General features: G+C 39.8%; 3 protein-coding genes across 3 annotated transcripts in view; 1 reads left to right on the forward strand and 2 right to left on the reverse strand.

Annotated features, from left to right (window-relative positions):
• LOC133563425 (calcium and integrin-binding protein 1-like) lies at positions 1–6,338 on the forward strand. The gene is made up of 7 exons (XM_061917547.1): positions 1–270; positions 483–517; positions 590–689; positions 5,006–5,159; positions 5,251–5,369; positions 5,441–5,529; positions 6,129–6,338. The coding sequence occupies exons 1-7, from the start codon at positions 220–222 to the stop codon at positions 6,148–6,150; spliced, it is 570 nt and encodes a 189-aa protein (XP_061773531.1). The 5' UTR covers positions 1–219; the 3' UTR covers positions 6,151–6,338.
• Positions 6,126–15,711, reverse strand: LOC133563424 (RCC1 domain-containing protein 1-like). The gene is made up of 8 exons (XM_061917546.1): positions 15,456–15,711; positions 15,177–15,377; positions 12,078–12,243; positions 11,886–12,007; positions 11,702–11,809; positions 11,051–11,200; positions 6,679–6,708; positions 6,126–6,601 (listed from the first exon to the last, which is right to left on the reverse strand). Exons 1-8 carry the CDS (start codon positions 15,652–15,654, stop codon positions 6,450–6,452), a joined length of 1,128 nt encoding a protein of 375 aa, XP_061773530.1. The 5' UTR covers positions 15,655–15,711; the 3' UTR covers positions 6,126–6,449.
• unc45a (unc-45 myosin chaperone A) overlaps positions 15,711–23,552 on the reverse strand; it is a 12,541-nt gene continuing 4,699 nt past the window's right edge. The window contains exons 6-19 of the mRNA XM_061917545.1: positions 23,177–23,345; positions 22,718–22,888; positions 22,373–22,544; positions 21,147–21,447; positions 20,980–21,074; positions 20,736–20,877; positions 20,504–20,644; positions 20,252–20,379; positions 20,115–20,181; positions 19,932–20,045; positions 19,738–19,853; positions 17,947–18,064; positions 17,727–17,882; positions 15,711–17,645 (exon numbers count right to left, since the gene is read on the reverse strand). Coding sequence (XP_061773529.1) covers positions 17,379–17,645; positions 17,727–17,882; positions 17,947–18,064; positions 19,738–19,853; positions 19,932–20,045; positions 20,115–20,181; positions 20,252–20,379; positions 20,504–20,644; positions 20,736–20,877; positions 20,980–21,074; positions 21,147–21,447; positions 22,373–22,544; positions 22,718–22,888; positions 23,177–23,345 — 2,157 coding nt within the window. The 3' untranslated portion in view covers positions 15,711–17,378. The remainder of the gene's footprint in view (positions 17,646–17,726; positions 17,883–17,946; positions 18,065–19,737; positions 19,854–19,931; positions 20,046–20,114; positions 20,182–20,251; positions 20,380–20,503; positions 20,645–20,735; positions 20,878–20,979; positions 21,075–21,146; positions 21,448–22,372; positions 22,545–22,717; positions 22,889–23,176; positions 23,346–23,552) is intronic.

The following is a 23,552-nucleotide window of genomic DNA, read 5'->3' on the forward strand; positions in this document are numbered from 1 at the left end:
TTGACTCGCTTAGATGTCACAACATAATACCCCCATTTATTGTCACAGCATATTCATGTTAAGGTCACACTTTATTAGCCACCAACAAGATATTCACCGATAAATAAACTGCGTGTTTAGAAGCACGAAAGGGTTAACGACACACCGGAAGTGGGACACCAGTTGACTATTTTGGAAAAACTACAGGCGTCTTTAAAGTTAATCGTCGGACACGACAAGATGGGAACAACGGCGAGTCAACTTGGGAAAGATTTGCTCTCAGAATACCAAGTAAGTGACCGAATTGAAATTAAAAAAAATATATAGAACGCTAAATGCCCCACACGGCGGTGCTAGCTATGTTGGCTTAGCTGCTAATGAGAGCATTAATTGTTAACAACATTGCCTGTCATGTCAAACTTCAGTTTAAACGCTATTAGAACGCTTGCAAGTATCAAACAGTCCGTGTTTCTTCATGGTGACCTTTATACTTCTGCTTCTAGGAGCTGACATTTTTAACAAAACAAGAAATTCTTCTGTGAGTAAACGTTCATCCTACTAAGGTCCTTTGGCTGTGTTTATGTAACACAAGATGATGGCTTTGTTATAGGGCGCATAAACGCTTCACTGAGCTGCTCAAGAAAGAAGAGCAAGGTGTTCCAAACGCCAGGGTGCCCATGGAGAAGATTCTCACCCTTCCAGAACTAAAGGTGATAAGGATATTGTAAATAATGTGCATAATTCAATGTATATACTCTGATGTAGGGCTGGGAGATATGGCCTTTTTTTAATATCGCGATATTTTTTAGGCCATATCGCGATATACGATATATATCTCGATATTTTGACTTGGACTTGAATTAACACTTGATACATATAATCACAGCATTATGATGATTCTATGTGTCTACATTAAAACATTGTTGTTCATACTGCAATAATATATGCTACTTTTAAACTTTCATGCAGAGAGGGAAATCACAACTAAGTCATGGCTTCCTGTGCACTTAAGATGTGACTTTAAGGTTTTACTACTTACGTATAAAATACTACACGGTCTAGCTCCATCCTATCTTGCCGATTGTATTGTACCATATGTCCCGGCAAGAAATCTGCGTTCAAAGGACTCCGGCTTGTTAGTGATTCCCAAAGCCCAAAACAAGTCTGCGGGCTATAGAGCGTTTTCCGTTCGGGCTCCAGTACTCTGGAATGCCCTCCCGGTAACAGTTCGCGATGCCACCTCAGTAGAAGCATTTAAGTCTCACCTTAAAACTCATTTGTATACTCTAGCCTTTAAATAGACTCCCTTTTTAGACCAGTTGATCTGCCGTTTCTTTTCTTTTTCTTCTATGTCCCACTCTCTCTTGTGGAGGGGGTCCGGTCCGATCCGGTGGCCATGTACTGCTTGCCTGTGTATCGGCTGGGGACATCTCTGCGATGCTGGTCCGCCTCCGCTTGGGATGGTTTCCTGCTGGCTCCGCTGTGAACGGGACTCTCGCTGCTGTGTTGGATCCGCTTTGGACTGGACTCTCGCGACTGTGTTGGATCCATTGTGGATTGAACTTTCACAGTATCATGTTAGACCCGCTCGACATCCATTGCTTTCCTCCTCTCTAAGGTTCTCATAGTCATCATTGTCACCGACGTCCCACTGGGTCATTATTGTCACCGATGTCCCACTGGGTGTGAGTTTTCCTTGCCCTTATGTGGGCCTACCGAGGATGTCATGGTGGTTTGTGCAGCCCTTTGAGACACTAGTGATTTAGGGCTATATAAGTAAACATTGATTGATTGATTGATTGAATTGACCAAAAGTGTATTTATTAAAGTTATAAAGCAATGGCACAAACATTCAAGTCATTTCCAAAACATAAACTGCAAGATTGTCAGAGACATTTTAAGTGTCAAATAAAAATCAATCAATCAATCAATGTTTACTTATATAGCCCTAAATCACTAGTGTCTCAAAGGGCTGCACAAACCACTACGACATCCTCCGTAGGCCCACATAAGGGCAAGGACAACTCACACCCAGTGGGACGTCGGTGACAATGATGACTATGAGAACCTTGGAGAGGAGGAAAGCAATGGACGTCGAGCGGGTCCAACATGATACTGTGAAAGTTCAATCCATAATGGATCCAACACAGTCGCGAGAGTCCAGTCCAAAGCGGATCCAACACTGCAGCGAGAGTCCCGTTCACAGCGGAGCCAGCAGGAAACCATCCCAAGCGGAGGCGGATCAGCAGCGCAGAGATGTCCCCAGCCGATACACAGGCAAGCAGTACATGGCCACCGGATCGGACCGGACCACCTCCACAAGGGAGGGTGGGACATAGAAGAAAAAGAAAAGAAACGGCAGATCAACTGGTCTAAAAAGGGAGTCTATTTAAAGGCTAGAGTATACAAATGAGTTTTAAGGTGAGACTTAAATGCTTCTACAGAGGTGGCATCACCAGAGTACTGGAGCCCGAAATGAAAACGCTCTATAGCCCGCAGACTTTTTTTGGGCTTTGGGAATCACTAATAAGCCGGAGTCCTTTGAACGCAGATTTCTTGCCGGGACATATGGTACAATACAATCGGCAAGATAGGATGGAGCTAGACCGTGAAAAATGAGCTGCATAATAGGAAATCAAATAGTATTTGTCCTTCACTATGTGGTATGTTACTAAGGTTATGAAATTCTCTTCATTTTCTAGCGAGTGACTTTTCAAATGATGCTACATATTAGCAGTAATGCTACTTTTTATAGCAACGCTTTCCACCCCCCAAACACAAAACGAATTACGGTTGTCTGTTCGACATATTCCCACTTGAAGCCGAACCACCGCCAGACGATGGAAACCTTGCTGTTTTTATTGGTCCGCAGCATCTTTCTCTCGTACGGCTATGTTAGCAGCTAACATTAACCATGCCGCTACGTCTCTGCTCTACGAGGGCGTGTATGTGACGTGTGGCGTATGTAAGAATGTGCGCCTGCTTGTCTGCGAGAAGGAGACACAGGAAAGAGCGAGGAGAGCCTAAAGTGTACGCCCGCAGCTAAAAGACCTGCGTGAGAACGTATACTCGAATATTACGATATAGTCATTTTCTATATCGCACGGAGACAAACTTGCGATATATCGTATATATCGATATATCGCCCAGCCTTACAGCAGTATGATGATTCTATGTGTCTACATTAAAATATTCTTGTTCATACTGTAATAATATATGCTACTTTTAAACTTTCATGCAGAGAAGGAAATCAGAATTAAGTCAATTGATCAAAACTTTTTTCTTTTTTTCTTTTCTTAGTTTATTTTGAACATGAGCACATTTACAACACAATACATCAGACAATTCATATCACATCATGTCCGAAAAGGAGTAGGAAGAAGCAAAGCTTATTTAATCCTCCCCCTTTCCCACGTCAGAGGGCCCACCAATATATACATTCATTTACTGACTCTTTTTACAGCAAAATAGTAAAATGACATCCGTGAATGAGTAATACAACAGTTCTGTAACATGTAATTGATTAATTCAGTCATTACCAACATACTGAGATGAAGAATATCTTATTTTCAATAAGGTTGAAAGTGTTTCTCATAATTCTTCTTCTTTGTACTTTGTAAGCACTATTAATTTGAACAGCCTCTTAAACTGGATCATATCAGTACAATTTTTTTACTTCTTTACTCATTAATCCATTCCATAATTTAATTCCACATACTGATATGCTAAAGGTTTTAAGTGTTGTACGGGCATACAAATGTTTTAAGTTAGATTTTCCTCTAAGGTTATATTTCTCCTCTTTAGTTGAGAAGAATTGTTGTACATTCTTTGGTAGCAGGTTATAATTTGCTTTGTACATCATTTTAGCTGTTTGCAATTTTATCAAGTCATCGAGCTTTGATATCTTTGACTCAATAAATAAAGGGTTTGTATGTTCTCTATGGCCAACTAATTGATCTTTTTTTTGTAACACAGTTAACGAATGTAGCGCACATTTGTAGTTATTTCCCCATATTTCTGCACAATAACTCAGATATGGTAACACTAGCGAGCAGTAGAGAAACTGTATTTATTAAACAGTTATTAAGCAGTGGCACAAACATTCATGTCATTTCCAAAACAGAAAGTGCAAGATTGTCGGAGACATTTTAATTGTCAAATATAAATGAGCTGTATAATAGGAAATCAAATAGTATTCGTCCTGCGATATGTGGTAGGTTACTACGGAAGTTATGAAATTCTCTTCATTCTCTAACAAGTGACTTTTAAAATGATGCTACATATTAGCAGTGATGCTACTTTTTATAGCAACGCTTTTGGCCGACACTTGACAAATTACGGTTGTCTGTTCAACATATTCTCACTTGAAGCCAAACCACCGCCAGACGATGGACCCTCTGCAGTTCTTCTTGGGAATTACTTCTTCCTTCATTCGCCATTTCTTTTTGTTGTATTACTACTCGCACAGCTCTGCTAGCATCAAAGCTAACGTTACCCAGTTTGCTACCTCTCTGCTCCGCGAGAGCGTATACGCATGTGACGTATGTCGTGACAGTATGTGACGTGTGAAAGAATGTGCGCCTGCTTGTTTGTGAGAAGGAGACACAGGAAAGAGCGAGAAGAGCCTGTAGTGTAATGCCCGGAGCTAAAAGCAACTGCGTGAGAACGAATACTCGAATATCACGATAGTCATTTTCTATATTGCACAGAGAGCAATCGGCGATATATCGTGTACATTGATATATCGCCCAGCCCTATTCTGATGATTAACTTGTGAGATGACTGTACTATGCTGATAGTATATATTTGTACCATGAATTGATTTACGTGGACCCCGACTTAAACAAGTTGAAAAACTTATTCGGGTGTTACCATTTAGTGGTCAATTGTACGGAATATGTACTGTACTGTTCTGTGCAATCTACCAATAAAAGTTTCACTCGATTCAACCAATCAAAAAGGGACTCCTCTATATAGTGCCTTGGGTATTGATTAACTGCACTGTCCTTTCTACCTCTTGTCCCAGTCCAACCCTTTCGGAACAAGAATCTGCCATGTCTTCTCCACATCAGAACTGAAAGATGGGAGCCTTACCTTTGAGGATTTTTTAGATCTTTTGAGTGCCTTTAGTGACTCTGCTACACTGGAAATTAAGTCTCATTACGCATTCCGTATATTTGGTAAGCATTGTTTGCAAAAAACAACAACACGCACACACATCTATTACAGCCAAAGTAAAAGTTATATCCCTGCAACATTCCTATCTTTAAGATTTTGATGATGACGGAACTCTTGACTGTGGGGATCTGGAGAAACTGGTTAACTGCTTGACGGGAGAGACGGATGACACAAGATTAACCTCGGAAGAAATGAGGCAGCTCATCACCAATGTGAGTGAGCTTTGCACTGCAACACAGTGAATCACGACCCTCAAATCCTGCTTTTTCTTCTGCATGTTAAGATTCTTGACGAGTCCGACATCGACAAGGATGGAACCGTGAACCTTTCAGAGTTTCAGCATGTTATTTCCAGGTCCCCGGATTTTGTCAGGTGAGCATAAAGCTATTCAAAAGTAGGGATGGGTATCATTTTCATTTTATCTGATAATTGAATCAAAATTAAAGTACCACTGATAGTCACACACACACACACTAGTTGTGGTGAAATTAACTTCTGTATTAGACCCCTCCCCTTGTTCCACCCCCTGGGAGGCGAGGGGAGCAGTAAGCAGCAGCGGTGGCCGCGCTCGGGAAGCATTTTGGTGATTTAACCCCAATTCCAACCCTTGATGCTGAGTGCCAAACAGGGAGGTAATGAGTCCCATTTTTATAATCTTTGGTTGGACGTACCAATCTCACTTGGTACTATCAAAACAGTACACACAAAGTGGAAGCTATCCATTTTTTGGGTTAAAAAAAGTCTTATGTTTGACATTAAAGTTGGTTCAGAAATTAAATGACAATACATTAATGTAAGAAAAATCCACAACAAATTGCCATAATTGCAGCAAAACGGACCATAGGGAATGCGCAGAAAAGGACTTACCAGGGTATGTTTGATGCTCATAACCGTGTTTCGATACCCATCCCTAATCAAGTATGTTTTATTAAACACGACTTTAGAATTTATTTCAACCCATTTCTCCACAGTTCCTTCAAAATTGTGCTGTGAAGACCTTCACTCGACAACTGAAAAGGATCATCCACTTATTCCATTGTTTAATTAGTCATACAAACCTGATAGTTGCCTTAAATTATATATGTATTTTATTGACTTATCTGCTGTTAAATGTTAATCACCAGGCCAGTGATTTTTGAAAAAAAATGTTCTTTATATTTCCATAAAAAAGTTTAACAAAATACACAATTTTCCCAGTTTTTTGTTCCATATAAATTACAAAATGCTGAGTTCGACTCTGAAAAGATTTGAACCATGAGCTCAAAAGGCAAAGTCCATGTTTATTAACTGTATCAGTCATCCACTTCCTCCTTGGCGATAGCAGCAAAAGTGTTCCACCCTCCGCACGTCACGTCAACAACACGCATCTGTTTGTCCCTGAAGTAGTCCACACGCCGCGGCTCATCTGAACAGGACGTCTCATATCCGAGCTGACCATATTCGCCTAAGAAAAACAAGAAATATGTACTTTAAGTAAAAGTACATTTTTCTGTCACTATGTTCAGAGTCAGTCAAACTCACCCCAGCCCCATGTGTAGAGGTCACCAGTGGCTAAAAAAAATTAGGAAAAAAACAAAGGTAATAAAAGCTTCAGTTATGTTGACCAAGAAAACTTTTAAAACACAAACCCAAATCTTGGTAGTGAAATAACAGAACAAAAACGTTGTTTATTTAAAGGTGTTTATTACTGTGTTGGTCTGCAATTTGTTTTCAGACTTGGTCTTACCCCTCTCTAGCTGTTCAACAAGGTTGGATCTGGAAGTAATCCATATTGCACTTTTGCCAGCAATTAAAATCAAACAAGGTAATCACATTTAAACGGTCATGTTATGATTTGCTTTCTACATTTAAAACAATACCTTTCGGTCTACATAAAACTAAAATGTTTGCATCGATTTTGTTTATCTTCAAGCCGCTTTCTGACAGTCTCTTCTCAATGCGCTGTTTTGTGAGCAATCTCCACGTACCGAAGCCCGGCAGGCCAAGCCACCTTCAAGTGCGTCTCCACTGAGTCAGTCATGTTGTTGTTTTTAGCACTTTCATATCGAGTCTAGTTAGATATATATGTTACTTTTTATTAGAAATGGCAACAGCGTAGGATTTTAGCATGCGTGTGCATGTACGTGACAGTTTGCTCCTCAATAGGATTTTGAGGAAAAATGTTAAACAACTAGGGATTAAAACTGAATCAGGTTTTACGTGGGTCATTAAAAAGCATTCTGTCATTAAATAGAATTTGCGGTAATGAAGGCCTAAATGGCATTTAAAAAATCATTAAATATAATGTACTGAGGCATTAAAAAATGTCATACAATTGTTGGCCTGGGCCGATAGCCAAATTGCTTGGATTTACATGACCTCACGCCCGGCTCATCAAATATGTGTGGTTGTCAAGCCAGTGTCTGTTTAAATGAGTACTAAGTACTTTTTAGCCTTTCTCAAAGAAAAATGCTCTATGCTTGTGTTGTTTTGGGCTGTACGACAGTTCAAATCGCTAAAAGGATAAACGTTTCCTCAGAGTTCCTCGAGACGTAATAAAGAAGGGCAGAAGAGTGCAAGATTTTAGGAAACGACGAGAAAAACGGCCTGCACTCCACTCAAAGGGAGCAGCGTCAAAAATGCACGAGTTTGCAGTAATCACTTTGTTAAAGGTTTGTTTGATATACTTTTAACATTCAGTATTTCCCCATTTAAGTATTTCTTTAATATGTGTATTTTTCTTAAAACAGATTTTACCCAGCAAGTCTAAATAAAAGAGCAAATGTGAGCACAACCTAAACTAGTTAATAAAGCTTTCAGCACGTATGCAGTGTTCACATCTAAAGTTATATTTTGATAATGAGGGTAAAAAACACGCAAACTGGTAAATGGAATGTGCAACCGCACCAACAAAAAACATAACTTTAGACAGAGATAAATCATGAAATGCAACCTTTACCGATGCATATTTAGACAATCTGGATAACAATTTTCTTGACCCAGCCACACAAAAAAGTCACAGACCTCCATGCTTTTCCAAGTTTTCATCTGTTTTGTCACGTAGAATGATATCTGGAGCACAACATAGATAGATAGGATAGAATAGAATAGAAAGTACTTTATTGATCCCTGGGGGAAATTCAGCACCACAGTTCGCTCACAATAATAATAATAAATAATATATAACATATATTATATATATAATATATGAATAGTGTAAATATATTCTACATAGTTTGATAAGTCTGGAAACTCCAACAAATAATCCTAAATATCACTTGACAATCTTTTTTCGATAAAATATCGGTGTAATCCATTGCATAGTTAGATTTTTGGATTGTGTCTGCTTTTTGCAGGAAGATCTATGACCCTTGCGTACTCCGAGTTTGCGTGCTGCTTGCTGCATAACAGCCATCTTAGCTTGGTGGACCACCAGTGTTTATCATTTCCGGGAAGAAGTCACGCAACGGAAGACAAATAATAAGTCGCACTCCGTGTATCGCTCTGAGCACCTGAGCCTGTTTATTTGACAGCGTAATTAAATCAACTGGAGTACAGCCTCTTGTCAATCATCCACAATCTTTGTTACATGCAGGCGGGACAGAATACACAGAATGCCTCACTACTCGCAACCAACTAATGAGAAGAACTGCTAAATATCAGGGGCGGCGTTAGGGGGTGGCAACCAGGGCTGAAGCCTTTAATGTTTTCTGAAAAGCGACAAACCTGAATTTAATTTTAGGGTGAAATAAAGGCATTGGCAGTAATGTGCAGTACTGGAGTCAGACACAGAGAGAGCAGTTGTGTAAAGTAGCCTGCATACTACCTAACTGAGCCTCCCCTGAAAAAGAAGCTGTCTGTGCTGATGGTCTGTGTGTAGCAGCCAATCACCTAAACGAGTCCATTTTTCTGTGCCTATCAAATGTCCAACTCCATCTTTTGGCCGCTCAATCACAGGAAGGGTCGCAACTTACGACTAATTTGATAGTCGACTTGTTGTCGACTATCTTAACAACTCCTTAACTCGTCCGATTATAAAGTGTACACATATTTAATAGCTCAAATTTTTCCATCTTCTTTTAAATGCAGCTTACTAATTCATTAATAAATATGTATTTACGCTGTGACTGTGCTGCTCATTCAGCTGTTACAAATATTAAAATGACTAATAAAATGTTGTACATTTAAAAGAAAGGAAAAGCCAAATGTTAAAAACCCCCACAACAAAACCTTATGTATAAAAAAAACAAAAAGAACAATTTAAATAATAAAAAAAAAAAACAGATCTAACTTCCTCACAAAGAAAAAAACATTTGTGATGTTTAAAAAGCTGCACACTGGTATGTTTACTGATCAAGTTATGGCAGTTTTAGCACAGTAATTACTCAATGTATCGAATTGCATCTTTGATTAATTCTTAACATGTTAGCTATCTATAAGATTGTATATTTAATCTCATGATACCACCGCATTGGTGCTTAATGCCCGTGTGTGTGTGCGCGCTTATTGCGTTTATTGTGCCGTTTATTTATTTTTTATTACATTGCAACTTGACCCTGCTTGAATTGATGTAGATAAAGTTTAGCTGGCTGACTTTGGCTAAAATTAAAGTTATTTTTCACACAACTTTGTCTCACACTTGTTAGCTAGGCAGCAAGTTACACTCTCATACTCTTACCGAGGTTGAGACCTCATCCTCCCTCCAGACGTCCGACATCATGTCTCTGCTTTAAATGCTCGCGTATTAGATGTACTGCCATAAAAAAACAAGGTCCTCTTTGCAAAACAAGCAAGGTATTCAAGCAAATATTCTCATACTTTAAATGTTTTCACTGGCAATGTTTTTGAGAGTGGCGGTGCTGACTCTCGCGTCCACCGGAAAAACACGAATGATAATGTCACGACTTTTCGGCCACAAATTTTACTGTTGACAATGTCAAGTAATCGTTGCACCCTTAAAATTCACAGGGCGAATGCAAACTTTTTTTGTCCAGCCCACACCTGTGAACTCCAGAGATACTGTACTTCTTTATTTGAAAGGTAAGAACATTTGTGTTTCGCCATATTTGGGGGCAACCCAATTGTTAGTATTCCCCATAATTGTCTGGCCTCAGTTACACAAGCCTATGCAGTTGATGAAAAATATGTTCATAATTTATTTTGATTAAATAAGCATTTAATATTTTTGATTGGAAGGACAGAGTGATTATTTGACAGGTGGGAACCCTTTAATTGGATATTGTTAACGGCCGATGCACAAAGTCAGATCACTAAATGCTATATCTTGCGAACATGCTTATACTTTGGCGAAAGAGCGAAAATGAATACGTGTCCGAAAACTACACATTTCAGCAGAAGTGGCTGGCTGAAGAAGTTTTCAAAACATAATTAAAGCCCATCGAGAAACCTGCAGAGGCGTTTGTCACTAAAGTATCAAAACTCCGAACAGCTTGTTTGGAGCAAGTTTAAAATAATTAAATATTTATAAAAAAACATTTCTAACATTCTCCACCATGGCTCCATGGTTTTATTTAAAATTTTTGGTACTGAGTGGTAGGAAAAGATGATTTTTGCATTGTAGGACCCCTTTAATATATCTGTAGACACCCGATAGCTGCCAAATCAGATTACTGTTTAAGCATGTAGCAACATGTGAATTTTATTGAACTTTGGAAATAGAAAAATAAAAACGGTAAGTATAATTTAACATATTTTAAACCCTTGGGAGTGACCTGTGCTCTTAAGTTATTTTGTTTGCCAATACTAAATGAACATTGTCATTTGAATTAGACTTTAACCAGCATGAAGAACATTTACTAAGAATAGCTACATTTTCTTGCTAAAAAAAACTAAGAGTGGACAAGTTTGGGAAAAATCAACATTTTAATAATTAGGACAAGTGTAGCTGTCTTACATGTTACTGCTGCCGTGTGCCGGGAGCCACAATCAACAGACGTCACCTCACAGGATGGAGTAATGTCCAAAAGAGCTGGGAATGCCTGGATGGATATAAACACTTCTTTGTCATTCTCTTCAGTCGGCAGCTCTTGACATGAAGAAGTTCCTGTCAGTTGAAAAACATAAATAGACTGATATCAAACCTCATGACATTTGGATACTTTGGTTAAAGTTTCTTCCTGTATTGTAACTCGTGTTTTACAGTAATCCAATGACAAGTGCGTAACGCTCAGTGCTATTTTTAGCTACCACTATTCTATACCATTCTATTGTCAAAATCATATAGGTTTGAAGTACAACAACAATCTTCACGTGAGCAAGATTGTAAGTACAAAAAACAAATAAGAGCAAATATAGAAGCATGAGCTAATGTTTATTCGGACTACATTTGAGATTTTGAGAGTAGAGTAAATGCTTCTGTGAGATTTTTTTTATTTTTATTTTCCTATTACAAGGTTTGAACAGTTTGCTTTTGAATTGAATACATATAAAGCTCCTTACTTTGTACTATTTTCACACTTAATGATGCCTTAGAGTAGATCTAACATCCTCAAATAAAATTATTACTGAAATATGAGTAAAAACCAGTTTAAAAATAAAGTTCAACCTGCTAATTGTTGATTATTCAGATGCTGCCGAGTCTGCCTCACAGCTTGCGAGGGTAGTCCAAGCTGTCCACTCTCGTTCCAGCCCCACACATACAGGTCACCCCCATCTGTTAAACACATATATTTCAAACCATTTATGAAGCGTAAACTGAGCTGACATCGTTAATTAAGTGTTTCTGTTACCACTGATGCAAACAGTGTGCCAGCCTCCTGTGGCCACACAGCTCATAGTCATGCCCCAAAGGGCCTCCACTACCCGGGGTTCTTCTTCAGACGAGAGGCCCCCATGCCCAAGCTGGCCATGACTGTTAAGTAGCACAGAAAATGATTAAGGTCTTCTCCAGATTACTCATCATTGAAACATGTGGGATCTACCTGCCCAATCCCCAGGTGTACACCGCTCCACCGGCGCTGAGCAGGATGGTGTGCTCTGCACCCAGTGCCAGCCTGGTGGCCTTCAGGAGAGGGGATAAAGGGTGGTAGAAAGGAGGCTTGGTGGCAATGTAACCACCATGGGTCAATGGCAGATTCAGTGGCATACCTGGAAATCAGGAAAGTGATAAGAGAAGATGGTGGTGCTGCTTGTTTTTCTTATTTACATGATCTTATTATTGCAACAATGTTATTCTTTTTTTTAATGGGTTAACATAGGATGTGAATTAATTTACATGAAGATGGGTTAAAAAACCCACACATAATGAAGACAAAATAGAACATTTCATAGGTTTGCAGAGAACTATATACAATATGCACACTGAAGGAATGATGCCACCATAGGTTTGCAGACAAATATATATATATATATATATATATATATATATATATATTTCAGTGACGTGCAGTCAGGGGCGGCAGGTGAGGCATGTCCTCCCCAGCCATCATGGAAAGAATAAAATTGAAAAAGGAAAAAAAAAATGTATGTATGTATCTAGTGATTATACTATAAAGTTATTTTCCATTTAACTTCACCAGTTTTAAATTATTTTTTTTATTCAAAATCGCTTAATTTTCACATTTGCCGTTCAAATACTGCGAATTACTTATGGTGAGTCACAGCCAGTTGAGCCTCCCCGTGGATTGCGCAATGACTCGGCTAACTGCTGGCTGCTGTGCAGTGAGACCATATTGCTGTATGAATTATATTATACATTTTCATAGTTTAGTTAGCTGAGGTATATAATGTACAGTGTATTTTGTCAACAGCTGTATGTGTGCAATGTATTTCTTGTGCTGGGCAATCATAAAACGGCTGCGAAACACGTACAATGTGAGGCACCTGTTCTCTGGCCTCCTGGTGGTAGAGGGCGCTAGTGATCCCAGAGATCATTCTTGCACTACTCGGCTGGGCCTGTGGACATTTGAAGCCGGTATGTTTTAAAGTTGTCGTTTGCCTGCATATTGTAAAAACAACCGTCCAACATTTTACAACTAATTGTAAACTTATAGGTGCCAACCATCAGGACTGAGTTGCGACGAAAGAGTGTGTCGATGTTGAGATATTAAGCCGAGTTGGTAAGTGAATTTGTTTGCTAGTAGTAGCTACTAGCCGTACCCATGTATTTTCTATGGCCGGTTAGCATCGGGTTTTAATCCCGTTTCCTCCAATGTTTCTGATCCGATTGAATTTATATTTATGTCTAGTCTTTATTTTGGGTACTTAAAATTGGTGACTGAGTATTGTGGCGTTTTAAGGCCATCTGCATTTTTTATGCTACAGTAAAGACAGTGAATGAACACGGCCGCTGGAGTGCGGTTACACCTGTCACACTGTGTACTGTCGTGTTTGTTATTTTGTACATACATGTGATTATTTTATATTGTTAATGTTAGCAGTATTATCGCTAATAATGATAAGTGTAATTTATTTATACTATACTATACTAGCTAAAGTACCTGCTACATTAAGTTAAAGTACCAATGATTGTCACACACACTCTAGGTGTGGTGAAATTTGTCTTCTGCATTTGACCCATCCCCTTGTTCACGCCCTGGGAGGTGAGGGGAGCAGTGAGCAGCAGCGGCCAGGAATAATTTTTGGTGATTTAACCCCCAATTCCAACCCTTGATGCTGAGTGCCAAGCAGGGAAGAATGCTGGTATGAGCTTTTAAACATAACATGTTAACTGCTGCCAATCAAATGGTGAATAAGATACTCTAGAGGGTTCATATGTTTATAAATCTGACCGTGATTACGTCAGTGCTTCACCAGCCATGAACCTCACAGCACGTCACTTTTATATTTATATATATATATATATATTTTATTTTTTTTAATATTTTTATTTATTTATTTATATTCAGTACTCTTGGAGATCTTTGCTCCGTCTCAACTCTGTCGTAATATTCTTTTCAAAAAATACAACCAATAGTACGTTAAGGTTAAATCTTACTTGTGAAAAGTAATCCCCTGATTCTTATTTTCAACAGTCAGCTCATTTTAGCAGGAAAACGCTGAACACCAGCACGGCAGCTTTGTTTTCTACCTGTCAACGGTCAGTTTAAGCTGCTCGCCAACCCTTATCACCACTTCAAGATGGCGGCCGAATTTCTCGCGTCACAACAGCCAATGCTGCATCTACTTACTGTTGTCACGCCAAATTTCTTCCCCCTACAAAAGCCCCCCCCCCCACCCCATTTACTTCCGGGGTCATGATTAATACAGACGTTTAGTTAATGCTATATTATAAAAATATAAAAAAAAAATGTCAAAAATGATTTACAAACACAAGCTATGGGATGACGTAAGAGGAAACGTGACCCCGGAAGTAAATGCGTCATCCCATAGCTTGTGTTTGTAAATTGTTTTTTTCATTTTATTTTTTATAATATAGCGTTAACAAAACGTCTGTATTTTTACAATATAGCGTTATATTTTTATAATATAGCATTAACAAAACGTCTGTATTAATCATACCCCGGAAGTAAATGGTGGTGGGGGGGGGGATTTGGCTTGGCAATGTCTCCGGGTTGTGCCATAGACATTTTTATGTTAGTGTCACACTAAAAACCTTCCCCCCCAGAAGACATTTGGCGTGACAGCCCCTCTAATGCCTGAAGGACGCCAATGAGGGTGGAAGGACTTTAAAGCAGCCCACACAGCTGCCTGTTTTAAAAGCATTAAAATTGGCTGATTGTCATTGGTGAAAAATAACGGTGAGGAAAAAATATTAGCATTCCAGCATGCAAACCTTTCAAGCTATTTTTGCTTCGCTAATTTTGCAGCTGTAACCCATTAGAGTCATATAACTTGGTATTGTCACACCCTCATTGGGGTCCTTCAGGCATTAGAGGGGCTGTCACGCCAAATGTCTTCCGGGGGGAAAGTTTTTGTAGGGGGGAAGAAATTTGGCGTGACACTAGCACTTGTTCTCTCAAAACACCGGAAGTGTTTTTGTTTGCATTCTGATTTCATGGCTGTCGTCTTAATGTTAAGTTTTCAGTTGTGTAAAGACTACAAGTTGTGTAGAAAACTACCAGCGTCCACAGGTGACGTTTTTGTTTTCATGCTCCATGTTGGCGTCTTCTGGTTGTTATTCAAGTCCCATGACTCCACTCTGTCAGGAAAAGCGAGGATCAAAAAAGACTCTCCGATGGCGGCGTCCTCGCACCCGCGGCTCCGCGCCAAAAAAGTATCACCCCCCGCATTAAACCCTGCCAGGCACAAGCCTCCGTCGCCTGACAAACACGAAGATACATGACTCAGCTACAGAGTTGTCATATTTAAACAAGTGACGAATCTCATGTTCGACTCACCATCCAAGTGCAGGCATGCTAATCCACTCCAGCTTGCTCGGACTCTACTTATTTGTCTGCAGCAGCTTCCGTCCAAATGACATTTCAGCTCTGCTGGATCGATCACTTTGACTTCCTTTACAATGTTGCCGTAACTGACACTTTCACGCACATGATGCAGCTGTCCAAAGGCGTTAAAGCCGAATCCGAACCAGCGCATGGCACCGGAGTAATACTTACATTATTGCGCATGCGTAGAATAACAACAAACTGCACTTTAGTGCAATGCACTCCACTCTTTAATAGTGTACTCAAAACACACAAAGTGTCAATGTAGATGAGCAATTAAGGGGTAAGCACGCAGTTTAGCATTTATATGAAATATTTTGTGACAAAATGCATTAACAAAAAATGATGTCCAATAAAAAGGGGAATGTGATTACAAGTGCATTTAAATACATTACACACATATATTATTGGCAGAGGGGTTAGTGCGTCTGCCTCACAATACAAAGGTCCTGCAGTCCTGGGTTCAAATCCAGGCTCGGGATCTTTCTGTGTGGAGTTTGCATGTTCTCCCCGTGAATGCGTGGGTTCCCTCCGGGTACTCCGGCTTCCTCCCACTTCCAAAGACATGCACCTGGGGATAGGTTGATTGGCAACACTAAATTGGCCCTAGTGTGTGAATGTGAGTGTGAATGTTGTCTGTCTATCTGTGTTGGCCCTGCGATGAGGTGGCGACTTGTCCAGGGTGTACCCCGCCTTCCGCCCGATTATAGCTGAGATAGGCGCCAGCGCCCCCCGCGACCCCGAAAGGGAATAAGCGGTAGAAAATGGATGGATGGATGGACATGTATTATTCAGATACAGTAATTGTGATAAATACATTCGTTAGAAAATCAAAATGAGGCAGGTATAAAAGTTTTAAACAAAGAATATGGTTTTGTTTCCATAAACAGTCGTCCCTCACCACACTGCGGTCTTTTTGGGAATTGCATTTTTTTTTAAAGCATATTCTACAAAATGTTTGGCCTGAATTAAGCATTTCCAAGCATAACAATTTCTAAGTGAACTAAAAAATAATAATGTTATAATAGTATTAGCCAGGATATAAGACCAAATCAATCAGTATTGTGTCCACTGATAGGCTCAGTCTCAAGCAGCGTCATTATATTGGATTAAAAAAGTTTAAGTGTTATTTCATGTCTTGTGGAGCTCGCATGATGTTGAAAAACGTTATTTGAGGTTTCAACCTACTATGAAAATATTAGATTTACAATTAATGATTCCTAAATCGAAATTTGCGGTCATGTTTGGAACTGTGGCCCAGCTCTATGCTCTCGGCAGGAAGCTTGAAGGTGCACAGGAGTTTGCCCAAACAGTTTTGGAGAAGGCATTGAACCGTGTCTACTGGGAGGTCCTCTGGGGAGTGCTCAGAGAGAATGGGGTTTCCGACTGCCTGATTGTGGCGGTCCACTCCATGTGTGATTATTGTCCGAGCTTGGTCCACATTGCTGTCAGTAAGTTGTGCTCTAAACCCTCTGACCAGTAGGAAGCCACAGAGAAGACCCAGAACATGTTGAGGGGGCTATGACTTCCAACTGGCCTGGGTACGCCTCAGAATTCCCCGGTACAAGTTGGACGAACAAAGTCTGGGCTTCTCTGCTTAGGTTGCACCATCCCCCCCACGCGACTCCAACTTGGATAAGCTGAAGAAGATTGATGGATGTTCGGAAAACATTTAAAAGCGATTAACGAGGAACGACTGTAAATCACTAATTATCTAATTTGCGCCATTTTTGGATGTAATCCATAATTAAATTTCAAGATGAAATTCAGATTTAAAAAAAGTTGAAATGGTTTAAGCGTTCAGGCACGCTGCAAAGATTTATAAAAATGTACACCGCATGTGTTTCAAGATTTAACAATTTAAGTTCCCTCTGGCTATTCCTTTCCGACTCTGCTCATGATGATGCCGTACTCCATCGCTTTATCAAGGCAGCTTTGAGCTATCTTGGAGACTGGCTCTGGTGTGCCCTCTCCTCCTTTTGCCAAAACGGAAAGAATTTCCAAGACTTCACTCTCAATGAGCGTCTCTGTCAGAACCTTATCGGCCTGCATCATGTTATAGACGATGACCACTGCGCGATGTCGCAAGTCCGTTATTTCACTGAGCAGGAGTGCCTGCAGTATCTCCAGCCAATGGGTCGTCTGTGGAAAAGAGAGGAACTTTGTAGTGAGGTTGTGTGCAACATGATGGAGGGGTTGAGGGACGTGGCCATCACAGCTTACCATTTCTGGGATGCGAGAACAAACACTGGGCTGCTCAGCAGTCAGCATGGCCAGTGTTCCCGCAGCGGCTTTTCTCAGCCTTTCGTCTTCCTCGCCACAGTAAAGCACAAGCAGTTTGAGGCGATCATTTCCAGTGGCAAGGTACAGCTTCTGCACCTAAGAGCAATTCAACTTTACAGCACAATCTGTGTCACATAAGTGCTGCTATTGAACGTCTAACCTCTGTGCTCAGGATGAGGTTGCACATGCACTCCGTGGCAGATGCTCGGACCAGTTCGTGCTCCTCAAACATGTAGCCTTCAATTTTTGGAACAGCCTTTTCTTTTATGATTTTTTGTCTGTCAGAGCAAAACATAAATAAACATAAACATCAACTCTTAAATCCTTAACTAATAAGTAAAGATGTCCTAATCAACATTTTTTCCCCAAGATACCGACCGATCCGATTTTTTGGGCCTCAGACCTGATCTGATTTCAAGTCCCAATCCGATGCTTTGACAATAGATTGTAAAACTGAAAATGTTTTATGGTAAGCAACAAAAGTAATGACAATAAACATTTTTATGAAGCGTATCTTATTAAATTAAACATTTTCTAGTATTGTTGTATACCAGATGATGTATTAAATGTGTGCTATTCAATGTTTCAGACAATATTTTAACAAAATAAAATGGCTAGTACACAATAACTAAACAAAAGCAAAAACTTGTTTTGACTGGCATTTAAACATTTTGGGTTTTGCCTTCAAGTCTTCCTGTACCCTGAGAATTACTCCCTGACTTTGTAAACAATAAAAAACGTTAAAAAAAAAGTGTGATGATAGGAACAACAAAAAGAAAAATATCGATATAATCACTTTAGAATCGTTTATATAACGATACAATACTAAGTATCAATAATATTGACTTCTGAGTCGACCACCAGTTAGCAGTTAACTTATTGTGTCATGCGTGTAGCACGCTTGGTCTTTTTGTTTCCTGTAGTCCTCCAGTGATAATGCTACATGGAAGAAACATATGTATCTTATAAGCACCTTTGCACTGTGGCTAGATGACATGTTCATTATGGCTTGTGCTCAAATTGGGGACAGCGTTTAACAAGACATCTTGAAATTCATACAACTCATGCATGTGTTTAACAAGGTATCTGAAAATATGACTGTGTCTCTCTGAGCGTGCATCTTTTTTGAAGGAATCTTTCACGTGACTACAATCTTTAGCCAAGTAAACACAGACGGCTTCGGTAAAGATCAGTATAAAAAAAGCAAATATTTACCATGATCTGATCCCATAACAGAGATCGGGGACATATCTACTAATAATTTTTGGCGTGATGTACGTACACTATTCTTACAGAAAAAAGTCAGTTATATTTAAATCAGTAGAAGAAGAGAAGTCTATTATAGTAAATTACTTTAAAAAAGGCTTCCAAATACAAATAATCCCAGAGCTTCTTTTACAAAATGAAAGTGACTAAGAGGTGTTAATGTAAGCATGAGTGGTTGGTTGTTTAAATGTGCCCTGTGATTGACTGGTGAGAAGTCCAGAGTGTACAGTCATCCTTAGCTACATGGCGCTTCAAATGTCGGTCTTCACCACAACGTAAATTTTTTAGAAAGCATATTATACAACATTTTTGACCTAAACTAAGCATTTTCAAGCAAGAAGTGGCTAAATTAATTACAACTATCACTATATAGTAGTATCGGCTACTAAAAGAGACTAAACCACTCCAAGCGTGCTGTTTAGAATTGCGGACTCTAATTGGTTCAGTTTCAGTCAGAATTACTACATTGGATTAAAAGAGTGTAAGTCATTAAAATATATATTTTTTTCAATGTCCATGGGGCACTCTAATGTTGAAAAACATATTTCAAAGTTTACCTGCCTTTTGTCAACTTGGACAAGCTAAAATATGAATTGGCCCTTTTTAGTGAGCTACTCAAAGTCAGTAACTGGCAAGATACCATTTGAGACCATTTCCTGGGAGACACCGCCCCCTAGTGGCTAACCTGAGTCTTTCACTGATTCCAGCCAGGTTGGTCAAAGCCATGAGTGCCTCAAAGTTCTGCAGCTGGGTGCAATAAAGACTTAAAAGACTGACAAGGGGGCGCACCACCTCATAAATCTGTAATAACAACACACAATGAGGTTAAACCAGGAAATATTTTGTAACTTAAGTGGCGCATAGACATTGTTTCCTTACCCTTTCTCCTGGGAAGGCAAAACCTGGATTGGATGTGATCGTAATTTTGGCCAGTGCTTGTGCCGCTTTCACTTTTCCAACGTCAGTATTATCAGATGCCAGTGGGATAAGAGCCTATGAGGGAAAACAAACAATACAGGCTGAAATATTAAAGTGTGCGTCCCCAAATCAGTGATGACCTACCTTTCCTCCACCCTGTGCCACTACTGTGCCTCTGTCTTCTTGTCGCTCCACTAAAGCCAAGAACACCCTACAAAAAAAGATTAGAATGGACGGATTGAATTGTAAAATGGGTTGAAAACTTCTTAGCTGCTTCCTACCTGGCAATACACTCTCTACAAGCCTCTGTGAGAGCAGGGCTCTCATGTTTTACCATACACACTAATGCAGAAACCACTCCAGCCTCCAGCAGCTTCATAAGCCTCTTCTCCACATAGGAAGGGGCATCCTGATACATGAAAAAAAAACATAAGCTTGGTTTTACACAAAAAATCTAAACATTATACACTTTGAAACAGAATTATAATTTTCCCTGTGAGGTGTGTGAGGAATATTGTCATTGGGAGTGTTACCTTGGGGTGCTCCTCTGGAACGTGCTGCTTTGCATACTTGGCCAGCTCCATCATCTGAGGGTCAGGCTTCTCCACCTCATAGCTGTTGGTGCAGTTCACAAGGGTGGAACCAACAGCAAAAAGTACGGTTTTGTCCTCAGACTACAACAAAAAACAGCAAGAATGTGCATGTGTGACTACTAGTGGAGAAAAATAAAATGTACTTGGGTCATGCAATAGAAAAAAATCCCACCTTTGCTAGTTCAAACATAGCCTGGAGAGCTTTCTTATCTTCTACCAAGTCCTCTTTCACATCCGCGTCAAAAGTGAGGTAAGCGAGACCTTCCACAGACCACCGACGGGATTTGGGGGGCAAAGACTCATTACAAAGCCACCTACAGTAAAAGGCAAGATTCCGAGGCACCACCAGTTTAGCTGTTTTCCTGCACTATTCTCCTAAACTATATAAAATGTTTGATAAAATCAGTCACACACACTTCCTGCATTGTTTGGACAGCTTTAGAGTCGATCCCTCGGCAAACTGCTTCATGCTGAAATCTGTCCCTCCTGCTGATCCAAGCTTGCACAAGCCCTGCCAGAGACCATTGTTAGTTTTGTCCATATTTAGACATGTTCCAACTGTTTGCTTTGGAACTTGATTTACCACCAGAGCTCTCACGCGTATCCTGTCATTTTCACTCTTCTTGTAGAGGTCCTTGAGAAGTGCCACACCATTGGCTGTGATGAATGAGGCTCTCTTGGCTTTGCCTGCCGCATGAATAAGAGCCTCCACTGCTACTTGCTGGTGAGTTACATCGTCAGAGGCGCACAGGGATATCACTGCGTCCATCATTCCTGACATCTCTAAGGTGCGATTGCCAACATCACTTGGCCCTTGGAGGAGCACAGAAACAGTGTGGATGGCTCGCAGCTTGGAATCGAGGCCTGATTGCCTAAAGTTTTGCCTGCAGCGGATATAAATAGCAATTTGTAGGCAGGTCATAAAATACATTTAGAAAAAACCCAAATATATACACATACAGTGGTAACTCTTTTTAAAAATGTTTTGACACAAGAGGTGTTTCTCAGCTAATTGTTATGCTTTAATTTACAAGCAGGAATTCGAATTACAAGCATCGCCGCCATTAGTTGGGGTGGCAAATGACATAGTGAACCCCATGAAATCCAAACAAAACATCTGGTCTTACTCACTATCATTAGTTTACAGCGATAGATCGACATAAGTTGGTTTTCCCAACCATGGGAACAATGAAAGTGGGTGTTAAGGAGAGTACTAGTAAGAAGCGGATAATATCAATTGAACAAAAAAAATAATCCAAAAAATGATGTTGATGAAGCAATTTGAGCGTATCACTGCGAGTCTGCACCAGATTTAAGTAAAATGAGTCTAACACCAGCCAAGGTTGTCAAAATAAAATCTAATCAGCTTACATGTTTCCATTAAAAATATGGAAAAGATGCTGAAGGAAATGCCATAGGAGTCCACTTTCCAAGGTAAATGGTGTACATTATTACAATACTTCATTAAACTACTATAGTTGTTAGTAGTACATTCTATTTTGTTTTTATACAACATTTATTTTTTCAAAGTTACTTTTTCTTTTTAACTGTCATGTTAAAATTGTGCTGTTTTAGGGTAGCATGCATCGATTAAAATGATTTCTATTATTTCAATCAATCAATGTTTATTTATATAGCCCCAAATCACAAATGTCTCAAAGGACTGCACAAATCATTACGACTACAACATCCTCGGAAGGGGAGACGATGATTTCAGATACAAGTGTTTTAAGGTAAGAGCTCTGTCAAAGTTTAAAAGCTAAGGTACTACAATTATAATATTTGGAGGAACCCAGATGACCAACTCACTGAACATAGTCTTCACACAGCTTGTTGAAGTTCTCCCGCTCTTTGTCACTTTTCAGATCATCATAGAGCTTGTTTAGCAAGACAGAGCAGCTCATGTGGGAATTATCTGTAAGTGGTGGCCCATTTGAGAGTTCGGGCAGTGTTGCAGCCACCTCCAATATCTTCTTCAGTCCTGCAGAATGATTTCCATTGAGATGTAAAGATACATACTACAAAAAAGTGAACACTCTCAACAGACTCAAAGACTGCTGAGCAGAAACTCATGCCTCTTATCTCTTGCTAAAGTTAACTCATTAAACAAAAACTGTACAGAGAAGCAAATGTGTGTGTTTAGTAGTGACATACCCTGGTCTATCACCCACAATGTGAGTGAGTTGTCTGGGTTCTTTAAGGATTTGCGAGGTACTTGTTTGACCAGAAGGTTGATGGCATTGTCTCTGCCAACTCCTGACACATTTGATGCAGGCAACATCTCGAGGAGGTGACGCAACATCGAGCGAAGCTCCTTGGATGGTTCTGTGTTAAATGTATACAATCAGCCAACACTGACAGCACAAGACAAAGTTGACATCAATTACAACAATTTTGATCTACAGTGACCCAACAGACACAATCTACTTAAGGAGACGGTGGAAATTGATCGTCTGCCATCCTAAAACATTTGAATAATTTGTTTGTTAGCTCGATTCTTGGCTGAATTTAACCTTCCCTAAAACTTTTCTAATTTGGAGATTGATGCCATGTTCTCCAAGAGTCTTACAATATTTCTAGACAGAAAACATAAGCCCAACCGTCTAAACTCACCAGGAAGTATGGCTTCTTCCTTTCCCCTGATCTCCCTCTTCATGCCCTCTGTGAGAGCCTCAAACATCACCTGCAGCACGTGGCATGTGGCCAGAGAAACTGATGAGACTCCTGATCCCATTACTGCACACAGTTGCTCCATCCCCAGTTCATTCACTATAGCCATAGTCTAGGAATACAGACAAAAATGACAGCATTAAGAATGTAAGAACAAGGTGGATACTGCTTCTGGGTAGAGATCAATTCTTTCATTAAATTCAAATTAGAAATGCATCCATACACAAAAAAATGTGCCCTGCTAGAGAGTTTTTGGATTTCCTCATGTTTTGAATACCTAATTTCAAATTACAGTGCTGTTGTTCTATCTAGTGGGCAT

This window comes from Nerophis ophidion, linkage group LG12, assembly GCF_033978795.1.
Source record: "Nerophis ophidion isolate RoL-2023_Sa linkage group LG12, RoL_Noph_v1.0, whole genome shotgun sequence".
Lineage (NCBI taxonomy): Eukaryota > Metazoa > Chordata > Actinopteri > Syngnathiformes > Syngnathidae > Nerophis > Nerophis ophidion.

Bases quoted from the DNA above. Each gene is read 5' to 3' on its own strand.
- LOC133563424 (XM_061917546.1), bottom strand. From the start codon at position 15,654: ATGCGCTGGTTCGGATTCGGCTTTAACGCCTTTGGACAGCTGCATCAT. The intron at 11,810-11,885 runs GTAACAGAAACA...TGTGTTTAACAG, and splicing joins GCACACTGTTTGCATCAGTG to ATGGGGGTGACCTGTATGTG. The intron at 11,201-11,701 runs GTTGAACTTTAT...TTCAACTGACAG, and splicing joins GAATAATCAACAATTAGCAG to GAACTTCTTCATGTCAAGAG.
- LOC133563425 (XM_061917547.1), top strand. From the start codon at position 220: ATGGGAACAACGGCGAGTCAACTTGGGAAAGATTTGCTCTCAGAATAC. The intron at 518-589 runs GTGAGTAAACGT...GCTTTGTTATAG, and splicing joins ACAAAACAAGAAATTCTTCT to GGCGCATAAACGCTTCACTG. The intron at 5,370-5,440 runs GTGAGTGAGCTT...CTGCATGTTAAG, and splicing joins TGAGGCAGCTCATCACCAAT to ATTCTTGACGAGTCCGACAT.